General features: G+C 40.7%; 1 protein-coding gene across 1 annotated transcript in view; it reads left to right on the top strand.

Moving 5' to 3' along the window:
* Positions 1–13,851, top strand: part of itgb5 (integrin, beta 5) — a 41,493-nt gene that overhangs the window by 19,271 nt on the left and 8,371 nt on the right. Inside the window, exons 10-13 of the mRNA XM_088314837.1 lie at positions 59–233; positions 859–1,113; positions 11,616–11,838; positions 12,038–12,138. Coding sequence (XP_088170963.1) covers positions 59–233; positions 859–1,113; positions 11,616–11,838; positions 12,038–12,138 — 754 coding nt within the window. The remainder of the gene's footprint in view (positions 1–58; positions 234–858; positions 1,114–11,615; positions 11,839–12,037; positions 12,139–13,851) is intronic.

Here is a 13,851-nt window from a genome sequence, read left to right as displayed (position 1 = left end):
ACACTAATTGGACCTTTTTAAATTGTACCAAATGTTTTGTTCCTGTTTGTCATTCCAGGTGTCATTTAACGTGAGCGTGGAGGCGAGGAGTTGTCCTCTTCGTGGCGTCGACCACAGCTTCACGATCAAGCCGGTGGGCTTCAAAGACCGCCTGCAGGTCGCTGTCGAGTACCAGTGTGAATGCGACTGCACCCGGGCGGCCCAAATCAACAGCACCATCTGCAGCTCCATTGGTAACTGTGATCTGTTTGTGGATGCATCCATTACATTAAGAAGTGTCTTTTCAGCCCTCTAAAAATGATGACATTTATATAGCGTACCTGTTTATTCGTAAAAAATACTTTAAAATACTATCAGTTTTGGGGCAATATATGCAAATATAAAATGGTAAAAAAAAAATACAGTTTTTGGCATGTTGCATTGTCTATAAAAATAACAGAAAGTAAATAGAGTAAAATAAATACTGCTGTTGTTTTCTCCCATATTTTTGGTCTCAAACAAGCATACAGTCACCAAGTTGGGATTGGAAAGAAATATATAATGCATAAATAGATATCCTATTAAATATTGTGGTCTCTTCTGTTCTTCCAAAAGTTCAAAGGATTTGAAATCATAATCAAACATTGCCGTACTTTCTTTGTACACTTTAATATTCCAAAATGGATTTGCATAGCACACTGATGTATGTATATTTCAATGTTGATAGTCAATTTGAAGATATATATCTTAAGCAAAAAAAATAAATACAGAAATGACTTGTTTTATGTGCTAAAACGCAGTTGCAATATGTACATGATGTATTCTAAATTTCATCAGGAGGGAATAAGCGTGACGAGAAGACCATGTTTGTCCTGACAGGCACATACAAATGTGGGAGCTGCCAGTGCGAGCCGGGCTACCTTGGTGCCCGCTGCGAGTGCCAGGAGGGGGACGCAAGCAGCATATACTTGGGTGCCTGTCGCGAGGCCGAGGGCAAGCAGGTGTGCAGCGGGCGCGGAGAGTGCAGCTGCAACCAGTGCCTGTGCTACGAATCTGAGTTTGGCAAGATCTACGGCAGCTTCTGCCAGTGCGATGACTTCTCGTGCGCCCGGCACAAAGGCATCCTGTGCTCAGGTATCATCAAGATAGTAACAGCGGTAACTTGATTTAAGTTGGTTGTGTGACAATGTCTGTAAGTCGTATATCAAAGCAATTTTTCCTTCCTATTTCGGTTGTTTGATTGGATTTATTTATAGTGCTTTTTTCATCAGCATTTGAAGTGTTCTGTTTTGTTGTCGATCCTTTTACGCACTTCATGCACAAAGTGGAATTGAAAGTACGTTTGGACTACTAGTCGTTTTCTCAATGTTCTCCGTAAGCTTCGCACGTGCACAATTGCGCGCTGTTCTCGCCCTCTCAGCATGCTGCAAATGTATAGAGCGCATCCCAAAAAAATTCAAATCTGAGCTGTATTAGTAATTTGCATTTTCATATTTACCTCCTACAAAGATTTTGTAATGCACATTACTGCCACCTACAGGATTGGAGTGGATCACTATTGATCCCGGGCTTAGCTGTCGTGCAGTAGCAGATTAGTGTTCCAGTACCCTAACATGGTTGCTCTACAATCTGTGTGCCAATAGTTATGCACGGGGACCTGCACGATTAATCAGTTGCACCCATACTCCTCTGTTGTATTGTATTCATGCAATCTCGCTGTATTTCTCCACTAACCTGACATAACGTCGGCCACTATTTGCAGAAACATGGTACAAGGCTGTTTGTAAACGGGGGTGTGGCATGTGCTATTGTCTTGGCGGTACTTTAACCAACAAACGATCTTGTCCCTTTTCCACAAAGCAGTACAGTTCAGTTCTGTGAGGATTTTTGTAATGGGTCCCAAATTATTCACTGATTATTACCACTTATTTTTTGGTGTTTTTGGGCAAAATATGACGGCAGTGTTGTGAATTATACTTAATACCACCCCTACTGTACACCTGGTAGAAACGCTGGCCTGATCATGTTGTACAACTTCAAGAAAAAAACTTCTCCCTGGATTGATAGAACTACGTTCCCAGAACATTGTGGCCTGCAGCAAGGCCGCTGGTGCGCCCCCATGCCACAAAGGCTGCTTTGTGCCAGCCCCGGCACACACAATGCCCGCCTCTATTTGTGTACACCCAACAAGTGTTTGGTGTAGTATGCGGAAACCTGGCCCGACGAGCTGATTTTTGTTGCTGTCATTAAATATTAACAGTCCAATACGCTTTCTTCTTCTGCACTTTTCTACTGGTTGCCCAGCATGGGACCTGAATGAGGTTTTAATTAGCAAACAGTACACACCTTCATCTCCCGCTGACTTCTCTCTATTTGTGGTATAGTATACATAAGACATCCTGGGAAATTGCTTTAGTCTTCTTATATTTCAAAAATCCCCCCAAAAGGGAATAATGGAAATATAAATAATCTGTACCAAACGGTTACAATCGTAAAGCCTTCATTAAAAATAGAATAATTGGACATCGGTGGAGTCACTGATGGTATGGTGCTGGGGTGTCCAAAATGTCATCTCATATTCATTGAAACAAATCCATCTAGTTACTTTAGTCATTTTGAAAAGCTGCAACATCAAAGTTTTCTATTAGAGCTAATAAGGCAAAAAAAAGGAAATACTTTTTAAATAATTTGCCCTGTATGCCCCAAAAATAGAGCTCCACACTCAAATGCAAAACAAGAGCAATCTGGAGTCAGCACCCACTTTTTAAAGCTTGAAGATCATTCATGTGAAACGTTCTCAAATCCAACCTTGACACAGAATAGAAAGTGGAGGGAACCAGTTATGCAAATGAGACGGCATTCATCTTTAATCACCGGGGTGAAGATTTGTTTTGTGTTTTTGCATATCCAGAAAAGCACTATATCAAATCAATGTATTGTTAATTGGGCTTGTGACACTGACACATTTTGCTGGACAATATATTGACCAGCAATTATTGCCAAAAACCTTTTCAAACAAACTAAATTAATATTTCATAACAATGTAAGTACACCTTTTTAAAATGCAGTAAACCAAACCATTTTGAGAAAATTCCATTTTTAGATGGCACGGTGGCCGACTGGTTAGCATGATGGCCTCACAGATCAGACGTGCAGGGTTTGATTCTGGCTGCAGCCTTGCTGTTTGACGTTTGCATGTTCACCTCGTGTCTCCGTGGGTTTTCTCTGGGAACTCCGGTTTCCTCCCACATTCAAAAAATATGCATCGTAGGTTGGTTGAACACTCTAAATTGTCCCTCGATGTGAGTGAGTGAACCCCCCAAAAATGTCTTGCAATAAATTCATGTGCTGTGTGTAAACAAATCCCATGTAACATGTTCTTCAGATGCATGTGTCTTTGTGAATGTTTAAGCCTTGGGTACTCGATTTATGACGCACCATAATGCGTTAAAAGCTTTTTGCCCTTTCAAAGCTGTTTGACATTTGCGCTGTGACAATATTCCTGCACGTATTTTACTCAGTGCAGCTAAGTACATGTTTGCAGACATTTAGCATTTAAAAGGACTCGTTATGGGTTGTTAGATATGCATGATTAGAGTTTTATAGTACAGCAGCACATTTGAGGTATTCCTTTTGGAAGAAATAATCTTGTCATTTCATGACCCTGTCCTCTTTGGTATCAGTGTTGGATGACATTTTGTCTGAATGTTCCCGTAATCTTATCCTCGCTATCTACACGGCTGTCTGTCTTTGTGTTTACATCTGCTTCTCTCTCTGTCTGCAATGTGCCGAGGTCATTTTATCATTCAGTCGTTTCATCCACAAGTTGGTAACACCATAAATAGCACTCAAGACACCTGGTATGTGTGTACGTAAGCTTTCATTCAGTCATTCATGTTTGTCATTTTTTTTAAGTACCCCATTTTCTCTGATCAAAGGAGAGTTAATTTACTCCTTTGCCGAGTGCGTCATCCTTTTATTAAGGGGGATGCCTGTATTTGTACGAATTCTAAATGTGATCTCTGATCATTAAAAAATGCGTTTTGTTGCTTAATCGTAAATATTACTCAGGGGCCAAGTAGGACCATGCATGCATGTATAAAATGATATTTTAAGTATTTTTCAAATTTGGGGGGTGTGACCACAAGTTGACCATCACTGATAATTCTAAAAAAAAAAATTCTCATTCAACTTTTGCTCCTGCGTACATCAGCCACACCTTGCAGGTGCCATGCCTGCTCGACAGCTTGCGTCGTGTTGTCATCACATGCTGGTAACAGTTCTAGTCAAGCCAATGACAGTGACCTAGTGTTACTTTTACTTTTGTTTACTTTTCAGTGTTTTTAATGATTATTCTTAGTATGGGGGGGGGCTCTTCCAAGTTTGAAACAGTTTGTTGCTTTTTGTCAGGAAAAATATTTTGTCATGTAAAGTCTGCTAATTGCAGCTACCTAGTGTTTTTTTTTTTTTTTTAATTTGTTTGGGGGGTGGAAAAGAACAAGCCACCTATTTGAGGTGAGGCATTTATTTTCATTAATTCACATGCTGTTTTTGTAGGTGTATGTTTCTCTTGCTCGTGCACTTCAAGTTCCTGTTCCAACCTTTAACCCACAACATTGCTGCTAACTTTGCAGCAGTCAGCATTCGTTTGCAATTGTTTGCATTTTTTAAAAAGAAGTAACAGCTACACATTTTTTGGCTTCCAAATTCAATTGTTGCTCCAAAGCTGCATTCTTTGCATGTGTAGTTATGTTTTATGTCTGCATGTACAGTCAGTATATGGGAACATATGTGTTGTCCCCCCCCTTCCCCTCCCCCAACTGCTCTGTTTGGTTGACGTAACAAATTGCTTGTTTAAAAATCAACACCACAGGGTGAGTCACACATTTTCCATCAATGTGGCATTTCATTTGAGAGTGTTTTTGTCATATTACTGAAGTACTCAAGGACTCTGCGCACAATATTAGATAGATTGGATACGCCTACACAATGACATGATGTCTCATTATAGAGATAGTTGTTTTGCGCATTTGTTTTGTCTCTGGTTAAGCTCTGTGCCGTCTGTGGTTGATGGCAGGTGTGACTTTGAAGGCACAGACTATGGTGAAATAGTTGTGGTAAATAGTCACATGGTGTGGTGGGGGACGTGGTTGTTTTGTATTTTCTTTTTTTCGATTTTGTTTATCGTCCTCTTGTCTCCTGGTTTTTTTGCATGAGCTATCACAAGTTATTCCTCTCTAAACTTCTCTGTCAGTGGCACGTTGCTCCCAAGATCTAAGGTCAAAACTAACTTGCTTCCGGGACCATTTTAGTTGATCCTCGTCGTCGTTTTTTTGTTTTTTTCTGTGTCTAACTCCCCATGAAGCATTATTTAAGGTAGTCAGGTATAGGGTTGCACAATATATCGATATTGTGACAAATAATATCTAGGGTAATTACAATTAATTACCTGTGAATTCATTGAGCTTGCTTCTTTTGCTTGCATGGAAAAAAATGCAATTCGTTCATTAGATGGTAAAAATTTCATTTCTTCAGTTTCATGTAAAATATTGCAGCAATATTGCTCTCTCTCTCTAAAACATATTAAGGCTGCACAAAAAATGGAAATATGAATATTGCGATAATAGCCTCTTCGATATGTATATCGCAAAGACATGGAATAATTGTCATCTAGAATTGTATGTTTCTATCAGAATTTTACCAGTCAAATGCAAACTGAAATGTGCATCGCAACCCAATAGTTGGCCATTATCTCCGAGAATTACAATTAATTAGCTACTAGCACATTTAGTTTGCTTATTTTGCTGTATAATAAATATCCAATTTCCTTGGGTACTTGCTGAATATCGGAATAATATCAATATTTGCTATAGTCAACGTCCATATCGCTTACCGCATGCTTTTCCAATATTGTGCAGCCATAGTCTGGTGTGATTCATCCACAGCCGAAAGAGATCATCACTTCTGGGAAAAAAAACTTTACGCAGGCAGCATGAAAGGAGTTCAATCCATTGTTCTTTCTTCCAAAGTTCTTTTTATTTATATAACAAGTTTACTAAATCTATTCTTCTACCTCAGTTACGGTAACTGATACACCTTCAACATATTCCATTGGTGGAATACCGACAGGCCTATTTCAAACCACCACTCACCCTCTCATGATATGCCACTGCCATTTATACAAATGTAGAGGGGGGAAAAATGGAAAATGCCAACTGAAAGAAGCGTTGTTTAGGGGTTATAAGTGCCGTCCAACATTATCTTATGGCTTTCATACTACTTAAAATGGCTAAAAATTACAGGGTCAGCTTCAGGTTCAAGGTTCCTTCCTGCAAATGAATCTAATCCCTGACGTAAAACTGGTTCAGTGTCCTCTTTTCTTCTTGAGACGTGACTCGACTTGACCATGACAGCCAAAATCCTCCGGCATTGCTGGTGGAAAAACTGAGTGCCGCACCCTTCTCCCACCCCATCGCAACGGCTGATAACTCTCACTCGAAATCTGATCCTTTTAGCTGCATGGATGCCAAAAAAAAGAGTAGTACCAGAACTGAGCTGGTTGTTCAACATGTGTCGAAGGGCAGGTGTGGAGATTCCCAAAACAGGTGATGCATCTGCGGCAGATTCTTGGGTGGTTCTTCAGCCCGTAGCCATGGATGATTAGCACTTTTACTCACAGGTGCTGACGGATACGTTGCGTAGCCGGCAGATGTCAGTCATTGTTAAATAATTAGGACGAAGATGGTCACAGCGTTTTAGAGTCTTAAAAACACGTCTCAAATCGTGTGTTATTGTTTTATTTGTTAAAAAGACAAAAGAAAGTCACTGTTGGCAAGTCTGTGAGCAATCAACAACAACAATTGGACAGTGCTTCTGCTTCTTATTTTATTTACAGTCGTCAAATTTTACACTCACTCATAAGCTAATGAAGGGTATTCCAATGACTGTTTATGGGAGAGCCTTAACTTTCTACGCTTGTAGAGTTCCTTTATTTTATGACATTGCCAACTAGTGGCCTGGCATGCATATTACAGTGTTATAGTGAATTTTTGTTCTTATCCTCGATATTTGTCTTGGAAATCCAGATTTCTCCATTTTACTTTGCTCCTCTTTGATGTGTTAATAATCATATTGATGCACGGCCGGCAAACTGGAGGGGGGTTTAAATGCTGTTTACCGTTTGGTAATGACGGTACTCTCCGTAACAGAAAATAGGCCGTGTAAAACTTCCTGATTCCTGTAATTACGACTTGAGGTGATCCTACCGTTCGGTTAAGTTTTGCAAGCTGTTTATTTTGGAAGGTTTCAGTTCTCCTTCACACGGAGGAGTCTAAATGTTATTTTCTCATCGCCACCAACGCAGCGTCGTGAGTCATAACATGTCTCGACTCGCGCAATTTTTAACAGCTGACAGACAGTTTTTATTACTGCCACCACATTTTAAACCACAGATAACTGGGATGGCTTCCTGTAAAGAGCAATACCCAACCTTGTGTATACAATAGAACCTCCAAAATCCATTGTTCCAATTTCATTTGGTTCCTATAAGAAATGATGTCAAGCAACAGTCTGTTCCAGGGTCAAGATGCCACAAGAAAACAAATTTTATCATTTGGCACTCTCGCCCATTCTTCATAAGCATGACATGGAAGTGGATTTTGGATATATTTTCAAAGCCAACCAGTCAATAAATGTAAACTTTTCTGGTGCTGGTATCAAATGTGCTTGTTTACAAACTCCATGTGTTGTTTGTCTCCCTCTTATCACGACTGAAGGAAAATATTCCAACTTTTAGCACCGGCAAACAATTACTTATCATTATTTATCGTATGGTAATGTCCATGTGACATTTAATCAGGGTCACTCTTCTCATAAACGATGCAAAATGTTGCCCATTTTCTATACTTGTGATAAAAGCATCATCAGCAGTTTGAGAATCACTTCATCTTCAGTTGGTTTTTGGGGTTGCTGACTGTCGCTTTGTTGGCGGGTTTCTAAAGTCATCTTGATTCACTTCAAGTGTGTGGGAGACCACTAACAGGCTGCATCCTTTCCACTACTGCAATACTCCTTGCAGTAGCTGCTTGGATGTACCTTTTATTCTCCTCTTAAGCCTTCTGCTCAAAGGCTAAATCAGCCATCCTCCCCATGACCAAACTGTGCTCCCCGCCCACAGCCGCCTGTGTTATTAAGTGTGGCGGTTTTCACTTCTTGGCGTCGTTTTCTGCATGCCACGGACCAACTGCGCACCACAAAAGATCAGTCCGATCCAGTTTCCTCTCGCAGTAAGAACAGTCTGTCTGAGGAAGTCCAACAAAAGACAAACATGACACAAGCCACAAGCGCATTGAACCGCAATGACCGTCACTTTGGAAACTGATCAACAAGCAATTCTCATTTTTAAAGTTGACTCAGTGGTGGGAATAAGATATTTAGACTTTACTCATGGATAATCTCTTGTGTATTGATTTATTTAACGTGGATTTCTGGTCACTGTCCATTTCTGGTCACATGGCCTTCTTGCAAGAATTCTTTGCGCTTATGCGTGCGTGGATTATATTTTCCGTTTCACATATACTGGAGACGTTTTCTCTTTGAATTTTTAGCCTTTAAGTGTTGCAACACAAATTGACACACATTTTACGTTTTGGCACATTTGCACCCAACAACACGAAAGGCAACCCACTTAATATATCTCGTCAGCTCATTTCCTCTCTGAATAATCTCCAAATATTGACTCAAGATCCTTTGAATGTGGTGTTACAATCCAGCTTGTATCCGGGCAGAAAAATAAGGTTGCGTATTAGCAGAGTTGAAACTGCACTTTCTCTTGTGCTGGCACACTTCACTCGGGGAAATACTTTTGGATCCCATTAATTGTGCCTTAATCAGGCCAGCACAGTAAGCACGCAGTCTATCCCATATGGTGAAAGCAGCATGAGGCTTTTTATGTTCAATTGCAAACATCAGGTTTCAAAGAGGAACACTGCGCCTGTCAAAGCTGAGCAGCTTTCATCTATCTTAAAGTTTTGCATAGATTTAGTCACATTTTCAATCGCAATTTGCGACAAATTGGCGCGCCCGCTTTTGGAGCTCGGCTTGTTATTCTTTTTCTGTCTCAGCTGTCTACGTCACAGCAGGAAGGCAAGCGTTGTGATATTTCTTGTCAGTTTTGGTATCTAAAAACGCAAAAATGCAAACCAATATGCAAATGCACGTTTCTACTATTATTTCTGCACCATAGTTTGGATTTATTGACATCAAACTTGAGCTAAGAAATGAGTGTAAAAATAACTAAAATGACTCGTTTGACGTGAACCAGCGAGCTAATTAGTGTTCTATGTACAAACAAAAGTCGAGACTTAACGGCAACATCCACACCAACCCCTAGAATGCATATAGTACAGTCCAGTCTGTTTCAATTCCAATATTTTTACATTATCCTTCATGAACCAGAATGTAGCGTGCCCACAAACAATACGGCACTGTCTTTTGAGGAATTTTTTCATTTTCATTACTGTAGAGTCAAATCTGTTGACTCATAATGTCATTCTACATGAACTACAAAGTACCTGCTAACAAATACAAACGCAGGTTCTACCTTTCGAGTTTTTTTTGTCTTTTGGAGAACCCAGACCGAGCCAAGTGACACACACAAGACAAGACAAGTTCTTGTTGAAGCAACTCCCCTTTTCTTTCAATGTCTACAAATTTCCATAAGAAAAGTACAACACTCATTGTCCTTAATTGTCAAGCAGGACTGTTGCTGAGGTGACTCATGCAGCAGGCTCCGCTCCAAGCAAGCTTCATCATGTGATTTATTCATTTTTTGAATTAAGTACAGTTTCCTGTTGCACGTCCAGATGCCATTGCACCACGTTGACCACTGCCTCAATGATGAAACCAAATTTTTCTTGGTCATTTTTTTTTTTTTTAAATCATCTTTCCTTCTCTGCCTGAGGTAGCAGTTGGAATATTTCCAGCCATAGACTGTCATTAATGGCGTTTCAATGAAGGGCCACACCTAGTGACCCAGTTACTCCCTCAAAACTTTCCATTGGGAGTGCTTATGAAAGGACACTTAGTGTAGGGCATTAGTTTGTTATTACTAGGGGCTTAGGCTTGAACTTTCAATATTTTCCCTTTCGTAGTGAAAGTTAGCATTTGGGAAGTCCGTAGACGAAGGTGACTGGTCTAAAACCGACTTTTAAACTATAACAAGCCATTTTGCATTCTCCTTACAGTGGTAGATGTATGTTCCATCCAGACATTTTGCGGCCTCCCTGTCTTTTGCTGAAGGTTACGGTTTGTCGATGCTGTAAATGCCAGCTCCTGACGAAATATCAGTGGCAGTTAACACCCAAGGATGACTGCCCCGAACACTTTGTGTTAATTTTCCCTGTCTCTCTGACGTCACCACAACTCTAATCATCTACTGATGCTACTCTGCACTGGTGAGTTCTATCTGACACTCCGTCTATGTGGATGAATTCGGGAGTTACCGTTTCGCTTCCGATGCATCCGTTTTTGTGGAAGACGGTGTGAAAGGGTTGTTTGGAATAATTCACAGTCGTCTTGTTCTGAAACGATTCGGCTAAGACGCGCAACTTTCTTCTCCATTCGGACAGAAGACAATGGATCTCACTTGCAAGTGAAATTGAGAAATTGCTAATAAATATGATTTATGAGGATAATTGTAATAATCACGTCTTTCAAAGTGAAGACAAATCCGATCCAGCAGAGTTTGGATGGCTTTGCTCAGGATTACCGCAGCTAAATGCAAGTGCCTGTAGTCTGACTGATTTCTACCTACGCCGAATTCTATCACCACTTTGTGCATTCCACAAGGGATTGAGAAGTCTGTCATGTCACAAAGCTATTTTTCGGCATCTAAGATCCAGGTGTGCATTCTGTTTGACTGTTGTAGATGATTTATGACCATTTAAAATCACAATCATGGCCTGTCACATTTGCTCATCATTTACCCAGGTGCTGTCTTGGGACCACCCCATTTTGTCCATGGTGGTCTAAAATGGAGCTGCTATGACAACATAGTGTAAAAATAGCTTAAGAAGAGTGTGATTGCTATTTGCGTCTCAGCTTCTGTTGATACCATGCATGCAAACTTGCTCCTTCGCTGCCTAGCTTAATTTTTTTAATTGTGTAAAATGTATCAGACCTTGATCAGAACATGAGAAACATGAGGGATGCCATTAGAACGTGCATTGTTGTTGGGAACGTACTGGCATCCGTGATAGAGCGTTAACTGCGGTGCATCTTTGAGCTTTCGGTACTCGGCAGCAAATAAGCACTTCGACCACATTAATGAAGCACCAATTATGTAGGATTTCCTGTGTGAAAGAGTCTTGTGTTGTCAAGATGAATCTTCCACTTGGTTTTGCGACCCTAAGCTTCATTCACGTTGCTCCTAAGGTTATTTTGGGTCACTTGTTCAGCATCATTAAGATCACATGGTTGTCCATCCAGTAGGCAAAGGTCAGGCCAAGCCACGCGTGGTATGTTAAAGGATTTTTTTTTTTTCATTGACGTCTTTACCTAACAGGTTGTACTCTGGTCTACTCAGAAATAAATTGGACTTCCCGGTGCTAACTTTGAACTTTCCCTCTCCTTGTCAGGCCACGGTGAGTGCCACTGCGGCGAGTGCAAGTGCCACGCCAGCTACATCGGGGACAACTGCAACTGCTCCATAGAGACTGCATCGTGCATTGCCGACAATGGGCAGATGTGCAGCGGGCGCGGCAACTGCGTTTGCGGACGCTGCCAGTGCACACAGCCCGGCGCCTTTGGGGACACGTGCGAAAAGTGCCCCACCTGTCCGGACGCCTGCGACACTAAAAGGTACATAACACGACAGCTACTCAGATCAAACCTGAGATGGTTGAAGTTGTATGTACTGTAATCTGCTTCCAGTTCACATCTGCTATGTTTAATTAAGCAGTTGTTTCACAGCGATCCTAAACCATGGCAGAAATAACAAACATAACTTTTGGAAAGTAGGCATTTTTCTTTTCCATTAAACGGCTTCCTCTTCCTGCAGAGAATGCATTGAGTGCCGGCTTTTCAACTCGGGAAAGCTCTCAGACAACCAGACATGCCAGCGTCTGTGCAAGGATGAAATCATCACCGTGGAGACACTCAGTAAGTAAACACTGTCCATGAGCGTGCGCGCGCACATTCACATGCCCGCACACAACAGCTGTATTCACCTACAGCTGTGCCAGAATTCATTTTGACTAAACCGACCTTGTGGACTGTCATTATTTTCGAGGGCCGCCTGAAGCATCCGTGGGAGACACACGTGTGCCTCTTAAATTAAAAGCACCTCAAAGTCAGTGTTCATTGTGAACAATCATAAGTTTAATGTTCGTACATTTAAACAACAACATGGCCTCAGCTGTCTGTGACGTCATGGAAGAGTTGAATTAAAGTTCTTCAAAAATGTGATCCAGCTGCATGGCTACACTCAGATGTGCCACTTTTTTTTTTTAATTCAGACTCCTCCCGTGTATAAACACTGATTACTACCATATTTCCTCAAACAGTGGCACCCACTCAAATCGTTCTTGTGCCCCATTTCATCAACACCACCGAATTTACTTATACCATATTTAATCAAATAATGGTCATGCCGTGCCCCACACAAATGCTGGATGGTCCTGCTTTTTAAGCCCCAGGTGTCATGCTACCATCCTTCCTCAAATAATGGCCTTCTCTCCAATAAATGGCCTATGGTCCTTTTTGATTTAAGTACACTTGTACTGTATTTCCTGTTTAAACAAATATCTGCCTAACCTCAAATAGACCCATTTCCAGCCCCCAAAAACAATACTTGGTGGCTTTATAGCTACTTTTACTATGTTGCCACATTCACTGTGTGTAATGGACTCACAGAAATAAATGCCTGGTTCACTCTGCAGTTCAGTAAATAAACCCCCAGCAATAGGTGCAATTCAGTTCGGAGCAGGCAACCAATGTGTGTGCGCATGTGCCTGCCGTTGAAACTATTTTAGGAGCGCTGCGTGTTGGCCCAATTCTGACATGATTCATAGCATTCCTCGCTTGTCGGATCAGCCCTAATGGACTCCACATGTACAAAGTACATTCCACGTACAAGCAGGGGAGGGAGGGCTTCGCGGTCCGATCCCCTCCTCCGACACACACACAGACGCACACACATCAGTGCATTGCGTCTAAGCGCATTCACAACATGAGACCATATGATTTCCTCCATGCTGGATTGTTGATATGTGATACAGTGATCTCAGTGCTACATGTTGTCATCTATTCTGAAATAATAATGAATGTGTAACGACAATAATGGCAGAACCTAATTAAAAAAAGGTGCATTTGTAAAAAAAAAAAAAAAAAAAGATTAAAGAGAGCGCCGATCCACACATTCTGGATTTTTATACGTATCCGAATTAAAATGTAATTGTATTGATATTTGAAGTGTTTGTCAATTAATGATTTTAGGAAAAAATGTTATTGTGATTTTTCTGGCAGATATCTCGATTTCTTCACAATTTATAGTAACATTTACAGGCATGACAAATAATGCAATTTTGCCATTTAAAGCAAATAAAAGCTGTTACTCTAATAATAATCCAAGGGGCATACGTCTTGCCGTAAAAAAACAAAACAAAAAAAGCTTTAATTATGTCAAAATCGTGTCGGTTGAAATTCCTATTTCAGTCCCAAAATGCTAAATTGTTGAGCCCTATCGTCAGTCAATAAATGCTTGAATTTTGGTTCTAATGGCAGTCTAATATAAAAATTACGTTCACACAAATTTTTTGGTATTCACAAAATAATAAAATCCATCCATTTATTTTATGATCCGCTTCCCCTCAT

Source organism: Idiotropiscis lumnitzeri, chromosome 14 (assembly GCF_059441095.1).
Source record: "Idiotropiscis lumnitzeri isolate Australia: NSW breed Sydney's pygmy pipehorse chromosome 14, RoL_Ilum_1.0, whole genome shotgun sequence".
NCBI classification, from domain to species: domain Eukaryota; kingdom Metazoa; phylum Chordata; class Actinopteri; order Syngnathiformes; family Syngnathidae; genus Idiotropiscis; species Idiotropiscis lumnitzeri.
This window is presented reverse-complemented; position numbering and strand designations above follow the sequence as displayed.